Source organism: Maniola jurtina, chromosome 10 (assembly GCF_905333055.1).
Source record: "Maniola jurtina chromosome 10, ilManJurt1.1, whole genome shotgun sequence".
NCBI lineage: Eukaryota > Metazoa > Arthropoda > Insecta > Lepidoptera > Nymphalidae > Maniola > Maniola jurtina.
In genome coordinates this window covers 14,581,705-14,605,605 of record NC_060038.1, presented here as the reverse complement: position 1 = coordinate 14,605,605, position 23,901 = coordinate 14,581,705, and the positions used below count along the sequence as shown (strand labels likewise).

The window sequence follows — 23,901 nt, the reverse complement described above, 5'->3', positions numbered from 1 at the left end:
CTACGAGTTTAAAGGCATATTGAGCTTGATTGTGAATTACACCAAATAGGAAGTGATGATGCAGCAGCGCGCCTGCCTAGAAGATGCCTATTCACTCTTCTTTTGAAGGTCCCAATATTGTAGCTGATGGAAAAATGGAAGTCGGAAGGGCATTTCATATTCTAGCAATGCGTACGTAGGTACGTGGTAGGGTACCTACTTTTAGAAACGAGGAAGCAAATCGCTTCGAAAGTGCAACTCCGTGGAATTAAGTATGTACGGGATCGTCTTTTCGGCGTGAGCCTTCTATATAGTAAGATATTAAGTATTCTGTGATGAAAGGAAGGAAGCCGGGGAACGGTAGTTGATAACCACCACCATTGAACTGGTAAGCGGACCACGGGGGAACGCATGCCCGGAAATGATACTCGTATGTGGGTGGTTATCAAAAAAAAATACGGGTTGAGCGATTGGGACAGGCTATGGAGAGATAGCGCCTAAAAAGAGGCCATTTTTGAGATGCTTTACATTCCTTTTTAGGGTTCCGTACCTCAAAAGTTGAAAGGTACCCTAATAAGATCATTTCGTTCTCTGTCTGTCTGTCTATCTATCGTGTTTGTCAAGAAGACCTATAGTCACCAGAAATAATATCTTTGCACACTTTCAGCATTTACCGAGCACCCTTGGGCGTGCGTCTAAATACCTTTGAGTAATTATGTAAGTCAATAGAAAACTTTCAGTGCAAGCCAGAAATCAAAGCTTGTATTTGCTGGGTAATACCTACGTGTAAGATTAAATTGTCTTTTAATCAATATTATAATGAACCATTATCACTCATAATCTTATCGACTAGTGTGTCATATCGGGGAAGAAATGTTTTAGTCTAGTTTCAGTGCTGTTGCGAAATAAAGAAATTAAGAGTGGATTAGAAAAATACAGTTTAATGCTTCGTAGTTTGACTATACTTAATCGTAATTTTTGCTATAAGAGGTGCCTACTTCTCATGAAATATTTAAAGCGCGTTCGTATAGAAAATTCAATTGTAAACTAATAGGTAGCTATACCTATTTACAATTTAATTTTTGTTGATGTTACCTACTGTAAGATCAGCCAATAATTATTTTGTAGATATTTATGGGCGTAATTTAGCTAGAAAAAGTACCTACTAACGTTTTAAATAAGCTGATGCCAGTGACTTGAAAAAAATATTTAAAAATCCCGTGGGAACTCTTTGATTTTGGGGGATAAAAAACAACCCATGTCACTCTCCAGGTCTTTAAAGTATACCTATACCTTAAAGACCTGGGTTCATACAAAAAATCAAATCGATCCGTTGCTTCGTTGCGACATGGTTGCGACGTGTCTGAAAGACAAACCAACAAACACATTTTCTCAATTTACCTTTCGCCATGCAATAATTCCAAATTGATTGTACTCGAATAATATATTTCCCAACAGGAAAAGTGAAAATGAAAGATGGGAGTCCGATTAGGTGAAATGATTCTGATAGCGTTTATTATTGGAATTCCATTGGTCGCTGCACAAGGTAAGAATTTGCGACATTTTTTTTCTTACAATAAGGTCTTGAAACGAGTTGAAGTAAAGAATATCGGTAAAATTATCTACCTTAATACATAATTGGTTAAATGTTTATTTTGATGAATCATATTCCTACTGATTGTTTATTTACTAATATATGACTTATTAGTAAAAGAAAGGATTTGTCTTATCGATCATTTGTTTAAAAATATCAGGATAACACCTTCTCAGAATGTAATAGGTATGTACTTACATAGACATTTTCGCGGGGTTTACCTACGCACCATTTGACACCTTTAAGCGTGCTTCAAAAAACCCGGTCAATACGAGTCGGACTCGCACACGAAAGGTTTCGTACCATTATAAAAAGTATACCTAACACTTCCGTGTAGAACACTGCTAGTTAATAATGGTATGCGCCATCTATATTTGATTTAGTAAATTAAATTTTTTGTGAATACATTTTCATATTTTTTATGTAATATTACCACAAATTCACGGTTTAGGATTTTCTCCTTTACTTGTGGTATAAGACCTACCTACCTAGGGTCAACGGGAAGTACCTACTATAGATTTTCTTGTCAGACACGACAGACGGACAGACAGACAGACAACAAAGTGTTCCTATGAGGATTCCTTTTCCTTTTGAGGTACGGAACCCTAAAAATGGCTGCCCGTACCCGTTACCAGGGTTGTGTAAAAGTTATTTAGATTGCTGGATAGCAAATACTCAGGTAGGTATAAGTTTTCAGGCTAATTTCATTGTTTTATTGGTTTTCAGATTTGCAATTGGAGCGATGTGCTTGGATGACCGCTATACCGAGAGAGTCTATGCCTGACATGCCTGAATTAGATTTTGATGGTAACTAAGGGATCTATCTAAGTAATTAGAAAATATATCATGATCTACGACTGGACAGTAGGTGTGCCTGTCAAAATTCCCAGTGGATAGGTAATAAAGGGGATTTATATTTTCGCCGTGCGAAACCGCGGTCAGTCGAAACTCAAAACTAGATGATTCCTGCGACTACGTCCGCGTGGATTTAGGTTTTTAAAAATCCCGTTGGAGCTTTTATTTTTTGGGATGAAAGTAGGTACTTAGTTACTTATTTTATGTCCATTCTCCAGGATGCAAGGCTATCTACAAATTTTGACGGGCCGTCATAAGCCAGCAGACGGACAGACATACTTTCGCATTTATATATTAGGTAGGTATTACTAAGTAGATGATGCCCGCGACTTCGTCCGCGTTGATTTAGGTTTTTTGAAAATTCCGTGTGAACTCTTTGATTTTTCAGGATAAAAACTGGCCTTCCCTGGGATGTAAACTAATTGTGTACCTATACCTACCCATAAAAATCAATTGAACAGTTGGACCGTAAAAAGCCAGCACACAGACACACTTTCGCATTTATAATAATAATAATAAGGAATACCGATAGAATGGATTTTTGGTTTGATTTTTTTTCAACGCTCTTCCCGTGCGAGGTCTAAAAAACAAATACAGTTACGACAGTAAAAATGTACAAAAAAATGGTTTTCCTACACCAGACACACTATAGATCTGCGTTTGATCAGATAATTTTTATTTTTTATTTTTATTTAATAGGAAGCCAACGGTATACAAAGAAAAATAATTATGACGACTTATATAAACTTAGGACTATCAATGTATACTCACTTACAGGCTAACTCAACATGCTTAATCTACAACTTCTAAATAGTAAAACTTAACCTAAGACATTCTTTGCATAAATTCTATAATAAATAAATTAACTACTCAAAAAGCCAAAAGTACAATAATTCTTAAAACTAACAATAAAAACTACAATTAAGACTAACAATAGTACCCTACAATTTCAAAATGAATCTTTAAACATTTTATATTAGACTTACTATGGAATATTTAAAGACTCATTAGGTGGTTTTTAATTTTCTTTTTAAATAACGAAGCGGAGTGTTGAAAAATATCTAGGTTAGCTTTTCTGAACACATTATTATAAGATATCACAATTCTATTAAGAGGAGCAGCACTACCAAGGTTACTTTTACATATTCTGGCCCTAAATGTTTGCTTGCTCTTTATAAGCGATCTTGCGTTTTGCTTTGGTACTGACAGTTGTATTCTATTTAATAAATTTGGACAATCAATATCCCCATTTATAATCTTGTGTAAAAAACAAAGATCCATCATTTCTCTGCGATTGGATAGTGAAAGGGTTTTATAACGTTTTAAAAGATCATTATAATTATAAATTTCCTTCAAAATATTTTCTTTGTAGGCTACGTGCCGTAAAAATTTCTTTTGCACCCTCTCTATCCTACCCTTATGCACTTGGTAGTACGGATTCCAAGCCACAGAGCAATACTCGAGTCTACTTCGGATCAATGAGTTAAAAAGCGTTAGTTTCGTTGATGACTTTTTAAATTCTTTGGTATTTCGAATAATAAAACCTAATAATTTAAGTGCATTTGTAATAACGTAATCCGTATGTGGTATAAAGCTGAGTTTATGATCGATTATGATCCCAAGGTCACTTATTTGTTTAACGTTTTCTAAAATGTTGCCATCAATGCTGTAATCAAAGTTAATATTGTTTACTTTCCTGCTAAATGTTATACTATAACATTTTAAGCAATTTAATTTTAAATTATTATTATTACACCACACTGAAAGTCTATTTATATCCTGTTGCATGTTTATGGCATCACTAACATTATTAATTGTGTTATACAATTTGAGGTCGTCTGCATAAAGATGGAATTGACAGTACAAAAAGCATTCGGCAATGTCATTAATGAAAATACCAAATAGCGTAGGGCCAAGAATGGATCCCTGTGGTACTCCTGAAGTTGCAACGAAGGAATTGGATTGATACCCTCCGATGACCACATTCATGTTGCGGTTTTTTAAATATGACTCTAACCAATTAAGAAGATTTCCACAAATACCGTATTTTGCAAGCTTTGCCAACAGGATATTGTGATCGACTACATCAAATGCTTTCGATAAAGATAATCGATAAATCCGATAGAAAAATCTAATTAAGTAGGTTTTTATTGTGTTTTTACTGGTCCAGTAATAATTGCAGGAGTGCCATGGAGCCAAAGGCAGTTCCTGCCGGTGGCCACGAGAGAGGACGTGTGCATGGACCGGTTCATCTCGACAGCATCCACGCAGATCATTCTGATGGACGAGGAGATCGAGGGGGACGTTGCGATTGCTAAACTCAACTATAAAGGTACTAAAAAAACCTTTAGGTTCTCCTGATAAAAGACGCCTTAAGTACGCCCTAAGTACGCCCTAAGTATTTGATTTGTAAATAAGTGACGTATAATGTATATTATGAATAATAAATGACTATGACTACGTCCTTAAAACGACTCCGACGGTACCTCTGTACAGCGTCTTCGCCGGCGAAGACGAACTCCCCGATTTCTAATGTCAGCCGAACGTGGACTCATGCCACGGTCTTCCAAACCTTCAGAACAGAAAAAAAAACACCTTCATCAGAAGTCCTTGACTTCGCCTCGGCCTTCCAATATTACCTACTCGATTGGTAATTACTTTATTTCAGGCTTGGACTGTAATGTGTTATTCTATTTTTACTGAAGAGAACTACATACCTATTATATTATTGAACATTTAATTGCAGGTACTGCAGCACCTAGCATCGATCGGATGCTGTCCGGCTCGTTCAGCATGCTAGGACCGGTCCTTCGGAACGAGAATGACGAATGGTTTCTGTACATCACCCAGAAGTACGTAGAATTTTATCCGATGTTGCACTCCAAGAAACATGGGATGGTTTCCTAGCGATTTTTTTCTTCACCGTTAAAGCAATTTAATTGCTTAAAACATACATAATTCCGTAAAGTTAGAGGTCGAGAACCCCTGGATTTTAAAACCACGACCTCCCTATTATACTTAAAAGTTCGCTCCCGAATATTAATTTTAACAAGTAGGTAGGGATCTACGCTTATTTTGAAAAGTGCAACGTCTTTTCGTACCACTTCGTGGATTCACTCGACGATTAAAAGTTTTTAGGGTTCCGTAACTCAAAAGGAAAAAAGGAGGATTATAGGATCACTTTGTTGTCTGTCTGTTCGTCCATCTGTTGAAAGATGCCAATTCACTCTTGTTTTGATGAAATTAAGATTGTGCGTGGCAGGAAAAATTGTTTGTTTCTATTTCTTACTCTGTTCACAGACAGGACTACGAGAACCTAAACATGCAGCGGTACATGTTGGACGTGAGTGTGCCGGGAGACGCGGTCGTGGGGAGGGTCACCCTGCAGATAGTCAACATTGATGACAACGCGCCGATCATACGTTTGCTGGACTCCTGCGTCGTCCCAGTAACTATCCATAAAAAGATGACTATAATTAAGCCATTATGAATTTTTTTAGGGTTCCATGACTCAACAGGATCTTTTAAGGATCAAAGGACCTTTTCAGATCACTTTGTTGTTTGTCCGTCGTCTGTCCGTTTGTCGTATCTGTCAAGAAAATAGGGTACATCCCGTTGACCTAAAATCATGTTTGGCAGGTAGGTAGGTAGATTTTATGGCACAAGTAAAGGAAAAATCCAAAAACCGTGAATTACAAAAACAAATTAAAACGTGTTCATGAACAAAAGTTAGTATTTTCAGTTTTCAAACTCAAAGTAAGATAATTATACCTAGTGGGGAATTTATTATATGAAAAGGCTTTACCGCTTAGCTTTACCTTTACATTCTTTATTTATTTTTATGCATAATGGTTTATTGATGTTTCCGTTGTACAGATAAACCCGACCAGGTTTACTCGGTGTACGGAACCCTCGGTGCGCGAGTTTGACTCGCACTTGGCCGGTTTTTTACAGGAACTAGGCAGCCTAGGCCTCACGAACTGCACATACGAAGTGAGCGACGCAGACGGAAGGATCAGCACCAGCAACATGACGTTCAGCATCGACAGCGAGCGGGACGACGACGAGATCTTCTACGTGCAGGGCGACAACATCCCCAACGACTGGTACAGGATGACCATGAGCCTCGGCCTCAACCGCTCCTTGGACTTCACTGCCAATGTGCTGCACATTTTCAGAGTCACTGCATTTGTAAGTTTAGACTAAAAGACCAAGTGGAACTAAATAATTAATGTACAAAGAAAAAAGAGCAGAATTTGTACGTCAACATACTATTTTTTTTAACCCCCGACCCAAAAAGAGGGGTGTTATAAGTTTGACGTGTGTATCTGTGTGTCTGTGTATCTGTGTAGCTGTGTATCTGTGTGTCTGTGTATCTGTGTATTTGTGTATCTGTGTATCTGTGTATCTGTCTGTGGCATCGTAGCGCCTAAACGAATGAACCGATTTTAATTTAGTTTTTTTTGTTTGAAAGGTGGCTTGATCGAGAGTGTTCTTAGCTATAATCTAAAAAAATTGGTTCAGCCGTTTAAGAGTTATCAGCTCTTTTCTAGTTTTCTTGTAGAAAAGAAGGTTAGATAACCGTTAGGTTCATAATATTATGTCAATAGACAAATGTCAAGCTGTCAAGATGGACGTTGCCTAAATACATAATTATTTATTTGAAAATGATGTTTTGGAAAACTCAAATACTTTGGATCGTCGGGGGTGTTATAAATTTTTAATTTACACTTGTTAAATAAAAAATAGCGAACAAAAGAGCAAGGGGGTCACCTGATGTTAAGTGATTACCGCTGCCCATGAACATTTACTGTACCAGAGGTACCGCCAATGCGTTGCCGGCCTTTCAGGAATTTGTTGGTCCGCCCCTTGAATAACTCCATGTTACTTACCCATTTCAAAAAGTATGCCCCTTCTTGAAAATCGAGTCTCATTGAGCGAGTTTTTTCGAAGCGTGAGGGTAGACTGTGTGGCAGCAACCGCGACACGCGACGTAAGCGTCGCACGATTGCATGCAAATATTCGCGCGTCGCGTCGCGCTCTTCGGTCGCTCCTCTCAAATGTTCTCGGTAAATTATTATGAAAAGCAGGAAGTATGCAAGTGTAGCCTACCGCAGCCGCACGGTCCGGTCACGTGTATCAAAGTCCACCTTCAATATTTAAATAAATCCCTCAGGATTCGCTCCCAAACACCCACACAGTAACAATGATGGTGCAAGTGGACAACGTGGAGCACCGGCCGCCGCGCTGGGTGGAGGTGTTCGCCGTGGAGCAGTTCGACGAGAAGACGCCCATGAACTTCAGCGTGCGGGCCATCGACGCCGACACCGGCATCAACGGACGCATCTATTACACGCTTCGAGCTGCCGACGGTAAATTCTTTAAATGATTAAAAGGAAAAGCTGACTGATTGACTGGCTAACTGATCTATCAACGCACAGTTCAAACTACTGCTGCCCGATTGCTGTAGAATGACAGCTACAATGTCACGATCGCAACAACTCTGATGATGACGCTCGCTCACTATTAGCTACTAGTACTAATATAGGCTTATTACAAGAATTGTTGGAACAAGAATAGGTAGCGTATAAAACAATAATTGCAATTGTAATAATAAAATATGATCACGTTTTAATATTTCGAGCTACTGGACGGATCGGGCTGAAAGGCATACAGATAGCTATTGTGACGATGTCAACATCCGCTTAGAAAGGATTTTTGTACATTCAACCCCTGAGCAGGTAAAATAGGGGTTTGTTGTAGTCCACGCGGGCGAAGTCGCGGGCATTAGCTGATGGTATTGGTGATCTATACAAGGAACCAACAAAAAACAACCAAAGATCAAACCAATAAGATAAGATAAGATACAACGTGCAGTTGGTATTTGATATGTACTGCCCGCCCTCCCACTACTAACCTAAAAAAACAAGCAATAACCACCACTAACACACAGCACCACACACATATCTTCCTCATCCTCAGGAGATGTAGACTCCACAGTGCACAATTGCAAAGTAACAGTGTAATTTTATATATCACTTGCAGAGGACAAAGAATTCTTCGCAATCGACACAATAGACGGGGGACGAAACGGCGCCAACTTCCAAGTAGCAGCAATCGACAGGGACGAGCTGGAACGGGAAATCTTCCGCGTGACACTGATAGCCTATAAAGCTAACAATGAGAGCAACACAACGCCGCAAGATGTCGTCATCATCATCAATGACATCAACGACCAGGCTCCGCTGCCGATCCACAAGGAGTACACCATCAGTATTCCTGAAGAAACTCCTCAGACATTGAACTTCGACAAAGAATTTGGGTTTCATGATAGAGATACAGTAAGTCTGCAAGATAATGAACTACTTGCATGTTGTTTTTGTCTCTGACAAGCTCTTGGTATTTGACAAGCGTCTGCGTCATCATTATCGTTAACCTATCACCGGCCAACTATAGAGCTCGGGTATCCTCCCAGACTGAGGACAGTTTAAGGCAAGCCATAAGCCACTATACGCCGCTGACGTGTGGTTAGTGATAGTGCGGTTTGGCAGACTCTTGGGCAGACCTCATACACCTTTGTGAACATTATGGAGAATTCAGGCATGCAGGTTTCCTTACGATATTTTCCTTTACTGGTAAATAAACCAAGTGATATTTAGTTGCTCAAAACCCACATAACTCCGAAAGGTCAGAGGGCAATCTCCCGCATAGGAGACCATTAACCACTGGGTTATCACCGCTTTGTTTGGTTATCAGGGTGAGAATGCTCGGTACAGCGTTCGGATAGAGAGCGTGCATCCTCCAGGAGCAGCAGAGGCCTTCCTCATCCAACCAGGCCAGGGCTACCAGCGACAGACGTTCTTCATGACCACCGCTAACCACAGCATGCTGGACTTCGAGGATGAACTGTTCCGATACGGGATTGAGCTCCAGGTGACTTATCTGAATCAAATACTTCGTATATAGCCGGCAAATCGTGGATTACAATAAAAATTAGATAAGTAGCTATTATACATCCATAAAAAAGTCAGATAGGTAGTTACCCTTTTTTAATTTAGAGAGTTTCACGATTTATTCGAGGTAAGGGAGATGGGGGGGCGGGGGGTGGATGGAGGAGAGAATTTTAACAGGGTCTATTTTTTTACTGAACCCTTTCACGAGAAGAACTAATGCTCAGAACTGCCAATTTTTGTATAGTGCTCTTTTTGTTTACAATCGCGATTTACTGGCTTTGAACACTCAAAATTGCAAAACGAAAAATATCTCATAGGGTGTAATTTGACCAGCTAATTTTCTCCCATGCACATTTCTGTACATAGAGCTTAATTAATTATGGAGCAAAATACCTCTTCCATTCAGGTAATCGCCACTGATTTGGGCAACGCGACCTTGATCGGAGTAGCCACAGTGCACATAAACCTGATCAACTGGAACGATGAGCTGCCGATCTTCGAGACCAGTTCTCAGAACATCACCTTCGAGGAGACAGTTGGGGAAGGTTACCACGTCGCCTCTGTCAGGGCGACTGACCGAGACGTCAATGATACTGTAGTGTAAGTTAGCTTTTCCGTAGCCACGAGGATTTCGAGCGAGTTTTTTTTTTGTTCCTGGAGATGTTTTAGTTGTTTGGCTGTCCAACACGTCTAAAACCGTGGGTTCCAACCAACATTTTATCTATACGAGCTGCCTTCAAAAGTTTACCAAGCCGTAGTTAGCAGCAAGAAGATTGTGCCAAGCCTTAAAGTTCCGTTTAGATTAGATAAAAAAGAATGAAAAAAAGATGAAGGAACTCTCCTTGCTGGTTCTTCTCGGTAGGAAAGGCATTATCCGTGCTTAAGGTACTAGGTGCCTATTCTGATGAGATATCAATAAAGATGACATTATTGGAACCCTACAGTCGTGACAACTAGAGGCACTCCAGGTTACTATAGATTCCATTCAATTCTGTTTCTCTATTTTCACAGTCACACACTTATGGGCAACGCTCAGCAATTCTTAAGAATAAACGAAAGCACTGGAGACATCTACGTCTCGATAAATGACGCTTTCGATTACCACAGGCAAAATGAACTGCTGGTTCAGGTTAGCAAATTCTCTTTCAACCTCTCTTCCATGCCATGATAACATGGTACTTATATCTAGAACGCGTTGGTCGTTTGTGAAAAAGCGGAGACAAAGTTGTTAAAATTTCAGTATTTTAGTATTCATAGTTATCTCCATGATTATGGTTAAAATAATAATTTTGGTCTATAGTTAGCTCATCCTGATTTTGTGCAACCCATTTGACTTTTATGGACGGTCAAAGACAGTCACTGAAACCTAATTTGAACCAACTGTCATGCATCTGAACCCACAACCTATTAAAAGCTTTATTACATAGCTTAGCTACTTAGTTCAAAAATATATTTGTTTTTTTTTTTCAAATAATATTACGTTCCAGGTCCAAGCACACGACACTCTGGGGATACCCAGCAGCATCAATGGAACGCCCATCGTCAACACGGATACATCTCAGCTTGTCATACAACTTATTGACATCAATAACACTCCGCCCAGTCTTCGACTGGTAAGTTTTACAGGGATCTCCACAAAAATCATTGTACGCTGAAATAACACTGTTGGAAGACTAAAGCCCTCCTTTCTCATATTATAAAGTAAGCAGCTAGAGCCTCGAAACTACACGTACTTATACCCCAGAACCTTTCAAGAAAAGCATGATGAGTTGAAAAATAAAACAAGTCCGCCTAGTTATATTTTGATCTTGTGACGACTTTGCAAGTAGAAACCAAACTAGTTAACAGTAAATGCCTCCCAATTGACCAGATTTGAGCATTAATCTGAAAATCAAGACCTGGACCAAATTAGTTCACACTACTACATCGTTGCTTCTTGGTGTTGCATTCAGAAGAACACCTTTTCACAACACTCTAAATATATAACAGGAAAAGCTGCAACTGACTGACAGATCTATGAACGCACAGCTCAAACTACAGGACGGATCGGGCTGAGGCATGTAGATAGCTTATGACGTAGACATCCGCTAACGGGGTAAAATAGGGATTTGAGGTAGTCCACGCGGATGGCGTCGCGGGCATTTAAGTTAGTCTATACTAATATTATAAAGAGGAAACCTTTGTATCTTTGTATTTTTGTATGTTTGTATTGAATAGGCTCAAAAACTACTGGACCGATTTCAAAAATTTCTTTTACCATTACTTAGAGGGATTCTTCCGAATCCGTATAGGCTATATTTTATCCCGGAAAATAGAAAAAATAAATGTCCACCCGTGCGAAGCCGGGGCGGGTCGCTAGTTATCATATATTTTATCACTTTTATATAGCCCCGAGGTAGTCCACAAGTGGAAGAGAACGTGCCAGAAGGGTACATAGTGACGCGGGACTCGCTGGTCATCACAGCGACAGATCCCGACACCACGGCCGATCTGAACTTTGAAATCGTTTGGAACTCCTCCTACGCGACTAAACAGGGCAGGGAAACTGATCCAACTGAATATGTAGGGTAAGTTTTAGTAATTCAGCTTAATGTTTTTAATCTGATTACTTTAAATATTTATTAGATATACACATGGAAAATCAAGCTTATTAATCTCCCAAAACAAACTAAACTGTATGGTATAACGTTCAGCGTACCACCTGGTACCACAACCGCACGATAGGTACCATACTTTTTCTGGGGGCACGGTAGTGCCCCCGGCCATTACATATTACGTTCCATGACACCCAAGCACCCTCGGGAGATATACATAAGTAAACTCTACAACTTGCAAATATTATGCCTGGTGAGGATATCACTTGTCGCTTCGGCTTTTTGTTTACAGCAGAGTCAAAAAAATTAAATAGGTAAGTAATTATTCATCAAAGAACAGGGCATTGTAATTATGATGAGGTCAACGGCTAGTCTTCTGCAAATAATAGAAAGGCACAAAAGGATTTTTCAGTTTTTCAACTTTTATTCTAGCTGTTTGGACATAGAGACATCATACCCCGACCCTGACAACCGCGGGTCTGCCGTTGGTCGGCTCGTGGTGAAGGAGATCCGATACAACGTGACTATTGACTTCGAGGAGTTCGAAGTCCTATACGTCACCATCAAGGTGGTGGATAAGAACACTGTCATCGGAACTGATTATGATGAACGTACGTATGTTAGAGTGGAGACTACGGATAAACGTAGTGTTGGAAGTCGAATAAATACTTACTAGAAATATTCAAGTATCAAACCCATATCCATCCATACTTTATTATAATATTATAAAATGTGTCTGTCGTCTGTGTGTCGGTCTGTCTGTCTGTTTAACCGATTTGATGAAATTTCGTACATAGTTAGCTTACATCCCGGGGAAGGACATAGGCTACTTTTCATCCCGGAAAATCAAAGATTTCCCAAGGGATTCTTAAAGGTCCATCCGTTTAACCGATTTATATGAAATTTGGTACAGAGCTAGAGTTCCCACGGGATTTTTGAAATCCAAATCCACGCGGACGAAGTCGCGGACATCATCTATTGTGTAATAAAATTAATACACTTCTGGTGTCCTGACCTTTACACACAAAAAAATTATGGTTTATTTCGTGGTTTAACGGCATCAGGATTTTGACCCAGTTGTAGAGTCGAAATATCGATAATCCTAATTACATTATACCAATTTTAATATTGTCTATTGGCAAAAGCGAAAATTTTAAGTAGGTCTGAACAAATCTCAAACTCAGAGCTGATTGTCGTTTTCAGTAACGTTCACAATAACCATCATAGACATGAATGATAACGCCCCTGAGTGGGTGGAGAACACCCTGAACCAAACGTTGAGGGTCCGTGAGAACTCCGCATCCAACACCATCATCGGGTCCGTCCAAGCTACTGACATCGACGGCCCTCTTTACAATCAAGTCCGGTATACAATATTGTAAGTCAATTCTATTATTTTCCATCATCATCCTCATCTTTGTCACATCCACTTTAGAAACAATAATTTTTAAGTAACTCCAACCTTTTTTATCCTCACATATTCACGATGACATCATTCCAAATATTACATTGAATTCATTAACTTATCATCGTTATCATCAACCTATAGACGTCTACTGCAAGACGTAGGTCTCTTGTAGAGACTTCCACACGCTATACGGTCTTACGCCGCCGCCTCAATCCAGCGACCCCCTGCAACTCGTTTGATATCCTCTATTCAAGTAGTTGGGGCTCTGCGAAGTCGCCATTCTAACACTTTGTTACCCCAACGTCTATCAGTTTTTCGAACCATGTGCCTTGCTCATTACAAGTTCAGTTTCGCAACTTGTTGAGTTATGTCGGTTACTCTAGTAAGAATCTTCTCATTTCTGATTTGATCACGTAGAGAAACCCTAAGCTTAGCTCTCTCCATCACCCATTGAATGACTTTGAGTTTTCTTATGAGGTCTGTAGTTAGCAAGCAGCATTTTGACTATTTAATGATGATTCCAGCCCAAGAGAAGATACACCAAAAGATTTAGTAAAGATCGATTTCGTCACCGGTCAGATCGAAGTGGACTTGGACAACGCAATAGACGCCGATATCCCGCCGCGGGACAACCTCTATTACACAGTAATAGCCAGCGACAAGTGTACAGAAGCAGACCCAGCTGACTGTCCCCCTGATAAGAATTACTTTAATACTGAAGGAAATGTAAGTTTAACTGATGAAAACAAGTAAAAGAGTAACTAGGATCTTTTCCACATGAAAACAATATTTCAAACATTACTTTCCATGTTGATACCCAAGGTCATATATTACAAAGTACTTTGCGCCTAAGTTGATATCCATAAAAACTATGAATCCGTTTAGATTCAGTGTTCTGAGCCAATACATCTTCACAGGATAACCTCTAATACAGTGCTAGCAACAAGATTTGAAGAAACATTTTAAAGTAAATTTACGAGATGTAATTAGATCGAGTACCTACGAGATGAAATTGCGATCAAGTCTTAAGTTTTTGATTGGCTGGAAGTTTTTCAGTTGCAATAGGGTCGGGTCACACAGTGTAGACCTAGATTTGTAAGCCGCCAAATCAATCTGTTGATTTTTTAAGACTAACAGCATTAACAAGTGGCGCTTTTCAGATCACAATCCAAATAATCGATACAAATAACAAGAGCCCGATGGCCCGCACGGACTTGTTCAATGTTACGGTGTACTTGTATGAAAATGCGACCCAAGGTGATGAAGTGGTGGTGGTTGTGTCGGAGGACTTGGATCGAGATGGTGAGATTATCTGACTTTTATTAAATACAAGACGCTAGAATGGCAACCTCGCATTGAAAAGCGAAGCGTTGGCAAACCGTTTACTAGATGGATGGACGACATCGAACGAGTCAAAGGAAACCGCTGGATTTACCTAGGCGAAGCAAAATCGTAGCATATGGAAATCTCCGCAAGAGACTTATATGCCTACTGCGAATGTCTATCGATCGTCAATCGAAACGACAACATTGAAATTTACTATGCTTTAATCTGTATAAAGAGATCAGCCCCCCGATTGTGTAAGAAAAACGTATTCATGGCAGATTTTTTTCATGATGCTGATGATAGGTATTAATTCAGTCGTAAAATAAACACGACGCAAGTCATTTTTGGTGCCATTCGCTATAGAATCGAGACGTTTGTTTCGATCAGTCAGAAACAAAAAAACGTCCAACAAAAACTCAAAGAAATTAGGTATTTAAGTAGGTACCTAGGTAAGTGCACTGTATCCATCAGAAAATCCAAACCTCTGAAAACAGCAAGTTTTTAGCTCTCCTGTAGGTAAAGTTACTAATTTTGACTTACGTGGTGTTAGAACATTAACAAAAGTCTATAAAATCTATTTTTACAGTGATCTACCACACAGTCAGTTACCAAATTAACTATGCGGTAAGCTCTCGTCTCCGTAACTTCTTCTCCGTGGAGCTGGATACGGGAAGAGTCTTCGTTGACTACACCACTGATGAGGTCCTGGACAGAGACGGAGACGAGCCCAGACATCGGATCTTCCTGAACCTCATTGATAACTTCTATTCTGAGGGAGGTTTGTGGCAACCAAATAATTTTCTAGATCTCAACAAAATCTTAAGCAATAATAGCCCCGTTGTTCGTCATCGAACTCTTGTTCTTGTGGTCCCGGTCCCGTTTGATCTCAGGTAAGCATCTCTAAACTCGGTTTATATATTTTATGCAATATAGTAGCACTTGGTCAAACCGTGAAGGAAAATATTGCAAGTAAACCTACGTGTCAAAGAGTTCGCCAGTTGATGTTCTCAAAGGTGTAGATGTGAAGTCTGCCATTCCACACTCGACCATCTAAGTCGGTACTATGTGGCCTGAACCCTTTTCATTCTAAGAGGAGACCCGTACTCAATAGTAAGCCAGCGATGGGTTGATTACATCGATGGTTGATGATGATGATGTTGAATAAAAAATACTTACTTTTACAGATGGCAACAGGAATCAAAACACTACAGAGGTGCTACTAGTGCTGCTGGATGTTAATGACAACGCTCCGGAATTGCCTTCCGCTGACCGCCTCTCCTGGTCCGTCTCCGAGAACTTGAGCAAAGTAATGTCTATACCTTCTTTTTGATATAAACCTTATTTAGAGTAACTCAGGTCTTTTTGCGGACAGTAGAGAAGGTCGTAGTTATTTGAAATAGCCGCCAAATAGAACAGCTGTTTTGATGCAGAAGTTAGTACCAAAGATTTTTCACTTACTACGCCTCATTTTCATAATTGCTAAATTCTTTTGATTAGATTTATATATAGAGCTCTATATATAAATTTCTATGGCTTGTTTAATGTAACCGCATTGTTTAATTTTAATATTTTGTTGTATAATTTGTCGCAATGTCAAAGACGTTTTCTTCAACCGTTCGTAAAGGCCACACGCACTAATATTTTTATTTTGTTTGTCTTAGGGCAGCAGACTGGACCCCTACATCTTCGCCCCCGACCGCGACGAGCCAAACACAAACAACTCACGCGTTGGCTACGAAGTCGCCAACCTCACCTTACTCACCGAACGCGACATCGTCCTTCCCGACCTCTTCACCGCTGTCGACGTATACACTGACAATAAGTACAACGTCAGTGGTGAATTGGAAACACTCGCCGACTTGAAAGGCTTCTGGGGAACTTACAATATTGGCATTCGCGTAAGTTTATAGATTCCCACAAGGCTGTCCTTTGGAGCCGCTATTTTTCCAGATATATACAGTGCAGCGTGTTTATACCACGACGAGGCTAACACAGACAACTCACACATGGGCTACGAAGTCGCTAACCTTACTTTACTCACCAAGCGCGACATCGTCCTTCCCGACCTCTTCACCGCTGTCGACGCATACACTAATACTAATATAACGTCAGTGGCGAAATGGAAACACTCGTCGACTTGAAAGGCTTCTGGAGAACCTACGATATTGGCATTAGCATAAATTTTATTAGAGTCCCACAAGGCGTTCATTTGGGCCTGTTATTTTTCCTGTTTTATATTAGTAACCTTAGTTGCTTATTCTTATTATGATGCAGGCATACGACCACGGGGAACCGCAGCAAGAGTCCAGTGAGATCTATCAGCTCGTCATCAGGCCATACAACTTCCACGCGCCAGTGTTTGTGTTCCCCCAAAACGGTGCTGTCTTGCGATTTGCCAGGGTAGGTACGTTTTTGTTTCCTTATCTTCTACTCCCACATACCTTAATTTCTTGATATACTTACTATTTAAGGTCTGCTTGGACATAATTATTATGAACCTTGAGCTGTAATCATTTATAGGTACAACTTAGCGGGGCTAAATTCTATAATGGCCCACGTTATCGGATGTACTGGCTCTGGTTAAATAACCACAATACCTTAATAACTATTTAGTTATAATCTATCTGTGAGTCATAGCCATTTTAAAAATAATCTATAAAGAGTAGACAGAATTGAAATTTAGCACATTAATAGGAACCTGTTACCGCCACTTACGAGCATATTAAAATTTTGAAAAAAAAATATTCAGGGTAAATAAGTACCTCCTGTTCATGAGAGTATGAGTCAAAAAAATTTGGTTCATCCCTTCGAGCGATGCCACGGGCTCGTTCAACAAGTATTTTAAAATCACTACCTATTAGTTTTTTATACGGTTTTTGAAAAAATCAACCGTTTAAGAAAAATTACCGTAAAACTTTTTAGTAGGTAACTACTAACTAGGTACTTAGGTAGCATGGCTACGATACTGTATCTTATTCGTTTTCTGACTTCTGACCACTAATATAATAACGTAATTATTGATCTACCTTATATTATACCTGCCATAACAGGAGCGAGCCATGGTCAACGCACGTCTAGGCTTGACCTCTGGCGAATTTTTGGATTCAATTCACGCTACAGATGAAGATGGCTTAGAAGCAGGACAGGTTACCTTTGATGTATCAGGAGATGGTAATAATCATCTAATATTTTTAATGAAAATATAATATTCTCAATTAATTTGAATAATGAATGAAAACCCCTTTATGTAGATGAGGCGTCAGAGTACTTCCAGGTGTTGGCAAGCGCCGAGAACCAAGGGATTCTGATGCTCCAAAAAATGTTTACTGAAGACGTCAAAGAATTTCAGGTAACCCTCGAAAATTAAGTACCTATTGGTGCCGACGGATGAGCTCCTTCTTTAGGTTCCAACGCGAACCAATCAGTAGGTGGGGATTGAGTGATATGCCCTCAACCTCAACCAGACACGTGTGTCAAGCTGAGTAATATAATAACATAGTTTTTTGTTTAGCCTACTCTAATATCGGAGATCTCGAATAGCGTCTCTATCTGGGCAAACCAAACTACAGTAAGCATTGATCGTTTGAAACCGGCTTATATTTTACAACCTCATCAAGCCGATGTGCCTTTTCAACCTTCTGTCACTTCGCGTTCCGATCATAGGGTTCGCTTCCACATACCCTACGACGTATCTCCAGACAAAACCGGGTCCTTTAATTTGTGTGTTATGGTACACTTAGAGGTTTCAAGAGATTCCTAGTAACTGGTCAAAACTGTGAGATGAATTCAGGGACCGGATCTATTCTCATGTAAATCAATAAGTAGTGTGGAACTGTAATCTCCAACAGGTGCCGAACTATTACTAGGAATGGATACTCAAAAAATCAGATATGAAAAATCACGCCTGTCAGTTTAGTTTAAAGAATGTGAAGGTACAGCAGAATTAACCATATTATTTCATGACGTACAAACCTTAAGTTTTGTATACAGGTGAGCATCCGTGCTACCGACGGTGGTACAGAACCCAAATCCCTATCTACGGTGGTGACTTTACAAGCCGTGTTCGTGCCCACGCAAGGAGAACCCACCTTTAGCGCCAACACTGCTGATGTGGGGTTCGTAGGTGAGACCTAACTCTTAAAAGTATAATGAATTGTTTTACTCGTGTAAGTTATGGGCTTCTCCTATATGAGATAGGGCTCTATATACCTATCGTCCATCTATAAGGCTTTGTATGTCCAGAGAAAAAAGGAACACTTGTGTTAGAACTTCGATATCTGTCTGTCGTGTCTGTCAAGATTCGCCAAGGGAATCAAAACTTATAGAGTACTTCCATTGACCTAGAATACCTACCTACCTATCTAAAAGGAAAAGGTGACTGAATGACCTATCAACACACATCTCAAAGTACTGCACGGATCAGGCTGAAATTTGGCTTGCAGAGAACTATTCTAACGTAAACATGTACAAAGAAAGGATTTTTATAAATTCAACCCCTAAAGGGATAAATTAGCGATGTAAAGTGTAGTGTCGCGGGTATGAGCTAGTTTTAAATAATTTTACTAGACGCTTTTATTTCTTCTTCTTGTGTAGAGAAAGAAGCCGGTCTGGAGGAGGAGCACAAGTTGCCTCATGCCGCGGACCTGAAGAATTTTCGTTGCGATGGCGATTGCCACAGTATTTACTACAGGATCATTGGTAAGAAAGTATTTAATATTTCCAAAAGAATTTCTATACTAAAGTATACCCCATAATGAATTTTAACATTGTTGAAACATTGGAGCATTGGAGGCCTTTACCAGTTGCCAACCATATTTTAAAAAGGGAGTTCCTCTGCCCAGAACAATATAGTTGGCAATATCGGTTTGGCAAAATCAGATGACTTGCTAAGTTTCGTAGTTAAAGGTGAGTATACATACATAATATGTGTTAGTAAGTACTGCTGAGTTTGGATTGAGTTCGGATCGAATTCGGTATATAGGATACGGGTTGCGGAAAGGTAACAGCGACTTGAATTCTTTGATTTTATCGTTATCTGTCCCCCGCAATGGCGCCGTCCAGGTGAAATGATATACCCATGGATTTTTTAAGTCTTAAAATAAATTAATCTTTTAAGGCCGATTTTTGCCAGCCCTAGCACAGACTACAGTCTATTAGGGCTGCAAATTGCAAACACCAGTCTTAGTTTTATCCTGTGCTTTGATCTACAAAGTTTGGTGTAAAACTTTTAATTAAGTCCGTAATTAAATAAATAAATAGATAAAATAGACACTTATACAAAAAGTTTCTGCCGCAGATGGCAACGACGAAGGCTACTTCATACTAGACGCATCAACAAACGTCCTGAAACTAGCCAAAGCGCTGAACCGGAGTGAGAGGGAAACTCATACACTGAGAGTGGCAGCCAGCAACTCACGCGATGTCGCCACCGCGCTTCCTGGCTCCGTCCTCACCGTCACTGTTACTGTGAGTTGAAAGAAGACTTCTTCGTATTAACTAGATGTACCAGCAAAATATGTCCAGACCAAGACAAAGCGCTGAACTGGAGTGAGAGGGATATTTACACGCTGTGAGTGGTGGCCAGAAACTCACGCAATGTCACCACCACGCTACCCGGCGTCGCAAGAATGTCCCAATACCTAAAAAAAACTAAAAGACGCCCTGATATGATACCTTGAGTTAATTTTATGATGAATTGCAGGTGAGAGAAGCCAATCCTCGGCCAATTTTCGTGCGAAGCTTGTACACCGCTGGGATATCGACACTCGACAGTGTCAATAGAGAACTGCTCACTGTACAGGTAATCCAATCCATAAGTTGACACTATTTATAAAGCGAAAGTGTTTCTGTCTGTCTATCTGTTAGCTTTTCACGGGCCATCTTAAAAATTTGAAACTACATTATTCTACACAGTATTTAGTTGTACTTAAGATCGCTGCTGGAGCAGTTCCTCGTTGGATCACTCCAGCTACTTAGTCGAGCTCACTCCAGAATCCAAGCAGACCACCTAGGTTGGTGAGGACTTCGGTGAGTGTTGCTGGGAAGTCAATACTATACTCACCACTGCATCAGCTCGTTCACAGCTTAAGCAGTACTTATATGTTCCAGTGCATGTTCGCATAGATATAGGGCAGTTGGTGATATCTAAAATGGAGAGATGTTAGTGTGAGGAACATTGTCCTGACTGATTGTTTTCTTGGACATGGACAGAATATGGGAAATGCCCATGAGCATTACAGAAAATAGAAAAGAAATTACCTTTCCACAGGCAGTACACTCTGAAGGGCTACCGATCAACTACACACTCGACCTCTCCTCCATGGTGACAGACGACAGCCTGGCCAACGTGCGCGACTCTGCGTTCCTCCTCAACAACGGGACCGGCGTGCTGACGCTCAACATGCAGCCCACTGCCAGCATGCACGGCATGTTCGAATTCGACGTCATTGCGACTGACCCAGGTATTCCATTCTGAAGGGCTACCGATCAGGGAGATGGTACCTCTGCCAGCATGCCATGTAGTATGGCGGTCGCCGCATCTTGATACTAGATGACACTTCTTCTCACACTCAAACGAAAGTAGCAATCACGCGACACGAACTTAAGAAGCAACTTGCAACCATCTTACTAGATGGCACCACAAGCATCTTCAATCCACATCACAAAAAAATTAAGCTTGAATCACGCTTACAAAGTGTTAATCCTGGAATCCTATGTACACCAGTACCAAGATACAACGGCTGTACTAGCTGTGAAATGTTAGGTCGAGCTTACAACTGCTCACGTACAGTAGAATTTATGATACAGGTTTGGTTAGGTAGATATTTTTACTACACGAACTAGTACGCTCTGCGCCTGACACGATAATATGAGCTAAGTATTTGCGTAAATTGCAGATGGTGGAAACGACACTGCAGCAGTGAAGATCTATCTCATATCATCGCAGAACAGAGTCTTCTTTATGTTCGTAAACGCTTTGACTCAAGTGGAGGCACACACAAACTTTGTGAGTAGCAAAATCAAGATTCTTTTATCTGTTTGCAACTTTGCACCCAGCAATGGCACGGTTTTCTATGTTATCGCTGGTGGATTTCTGCTGCTGTTTTCAGTCAGTTAATTTCTCCGTCAACAGATCGCCCAGACCTTCAGCGCGGGTTTCAACATGACGTGCAACATCGACCAGGTGGTGCCCGCCACGGACACATCCGGCGCCACGCTGGACGACGTCATCGAGGTGCGCGCGCATTTCATACGCGACAATGCGCCCGTGTCTACCGAAGTCATAGAAGAGTGAGTATGAGGAAAAAATAATCTTTGTCAGATGTTGAGGTCGGATTTGCTGTAGAACTTCTGTTGCCAAAAATCACAGCGTCTTCTAGAACTTTTAGATTGTCGATCCAGCTTAAAGTCTTTTTTCCAGTCTACGCAGTGACACGCAGACCCTTCGCGCGATCCAGACGACCCTCAACACAGAGCTTCTGGTACTGCGGGACTTCGTGACCGGTTCTAGCCCTGAGATCAACGCGGACTCGAGCCGCGCCGCCGTGTACGTGCTGGCGGGCCTGTCCGCCGTGCTGGGCTTGCTGTGCCTCGTACTGCTCGCCACCTTTATCTGTAGGACTAGAGTGTGAGTTATCTTGTTGCATTCAGCCAGTACAGGAGCAGGTGATGTGGTCTCAACCATATCGCAACAGAAAAATCTTTATAGTGTTTCATAAGTTTCGTTTGCGCGATTCGGACTCCATCTGATAGTGATTGAAGATAGTTTTGGCGCGATCTAGTGTTGGTATATGGAGACCACGAAAAGCATCCAGACTTTTATGAAAATGCTAAGTTCAGGCAGTTTCAATTCAATATTGTGATGGTTCCAATAAATTTTTCCGTGTGATCCACTGAAAGAAATCCAAAATGGAACCATCTACTCACATAGATTAAGTCATATCTTTCTATTCTAGTTTAAATCGTCGCCTAGAAGCGCTGTCGATCCCCAAATTCGGGTCGCAGGAGTCAGGGCTGAACCGCGTCGGACTGAAGGCACCCGGTACCAACAAACACGCTAAGGAAGGTTCCAACCCCATCTGGAACGAAGCTATCAATGCACCTGATTTTGATGCTATCAGGTACCTACCTACTTATTATATAAGTTCGAATGTTTAATGGGCTTTATCAGTGATGTTATGATATCAAATCAACCGATCTATGTCGATCGACGTCAATTTAATGGCCGGAATGGAATGTAGACTTGTATACTAGGTATTTTAATTTTACTTCCTCAGCGAAGCTTCAGATGACTCCGACCTGATAGGTATCGAGGACTTACCGCAGTTCAGCAAAGACTACTTCCCTCCTGAGGGCGGCGACTCCATAGGTCCAGCAGAGGTGAGATGTAAATTCTACAGGCAGCTGTTTACTATAACTTGTCCCTTACCGTCATGTTGGCACCATTGCAGTTCACACAATAATAAACCCTTAACTTTAAGCAATAAAGCAGACAGTGATGGTGCCCACATGACGGCAAGGGACAAATTATAATATTGAACAGCTTAGATTGGAGTGAACGGCCTGTATGTGTTAATACCTACAATTGAACAACTGACTGATCTATTACACAACCTAAACTGCTCAGGTTACTAACTTGAAATTTTTGTCAGGAGGTTCCTTACCCCCTTTATTGACGACCTAAGTACATGAACGAGGAAAGGAGTAAGTCTGCATTATCACTTACCACAAGGAGATTGCCGTCAAGGACTAACTTGTAATCAATAAAAAAGTCCACCCCCAAGGGTATAAAAGTTTGTACAAGTCTGTAATTTTTTTATTTTTTATCGTGAAAAATTTTATACTTGGTCTTTCGGTTAGTAATGAGGTCATTGACTTTCTATTCTAATAAATTCTTTTTCTTTTCTAGTCAGTCGCTACACACTCCAATAACTTCGGCTTCAATTCTGCACCTTTAAGACCAGAGTTTGCAAACAAGCAACCTAGATTATAGCCAATGTAACAACCTTATATTAGTATGAAAATGTAAATATTAAAATTTGCAAGTGTGATATTAAAATAATTACAAAATTTTAAGCATTTTTTTCAATCTATTCGTACCTCCACTTCTGTACCTTATAAGTAATTATTAAGTAAGAGTGCTTTTATGAGTGCTTTTCATGGTCGCTACTACAAATCGAGCGTGAGCGTATG

At 40.4% G+C, this 23,901-nt stretch overlaps 1 protein-coding gene across 3 annotated transcripts; it reads left to right on the top strand.

The window, feature by feature from the left end:
• Positions 1–831: 831 nt before the first annotated feature.
• On the top strand, positions 832–23,770 carry LOC123868719 (cadherin-23-like). 3 transcript variants are annotated; one of them, XM_045911285.1, is made up of 35 exons: positions 832–969; positions 1,438–1,525; positions 2,300–2,380; positions 4,611–4,760; positions 5,175–5,280; positions 5,729–5,876; positions 6,383–6,619; positions 7,605–7,800; positions 8,474–8,769; positions 9,185–9,361; positions 9,788–9,981; positions 10,393–10,510; positions 10,869–10,994; positions 11,770–11,948; positions 12,408–12,586; positions 13,179–13,353; positions 13,908–14,109; positions 14,544–14,685; positions 15,296–15,487; positions 15,894–16,015; positions 16,371–16,607; positions 16,984–17,109; positions 17,760–17,880; positions 17,961–18,058; positions 18,700–18,832; positions 19,303–19,407; positions 20,006–20,175; positions 20,411–20,509; positions 20,978–21,170; positions 21,606–21,715; positions 21,842–21,999; positions 22,130–22,336; positions 22,665–22,829; positions 22,986–23,088; positions 23,618–23,770. In XM_045911285.1, the coding sequence occupies exons 2-35, from the start codon at positions 1,456–1,458 to the stop codon at positions 23,699–23,701; spliced, it is 5,199 nt and encodes a 1,732-aa protein (XP_045767241.1). In that variant the 5' UTR covers positions 832–969; positions 1,438–1,455; the 3' UTR covers positions 23,702–23,770. The 3 variants fall into 3 exon arrangements, with proteins under 3 accessions (XP_045767241.1, XP_045767243.1, XP_045767242.1); XM_045911287.1 differs by having other exon boundaries at positions 832–1,000; XM_045911286.1 differs by having other exon boundaries at positions 832–1,033.
• Positions 23,771–23,901: the final 131 nt, after the last annotated feature.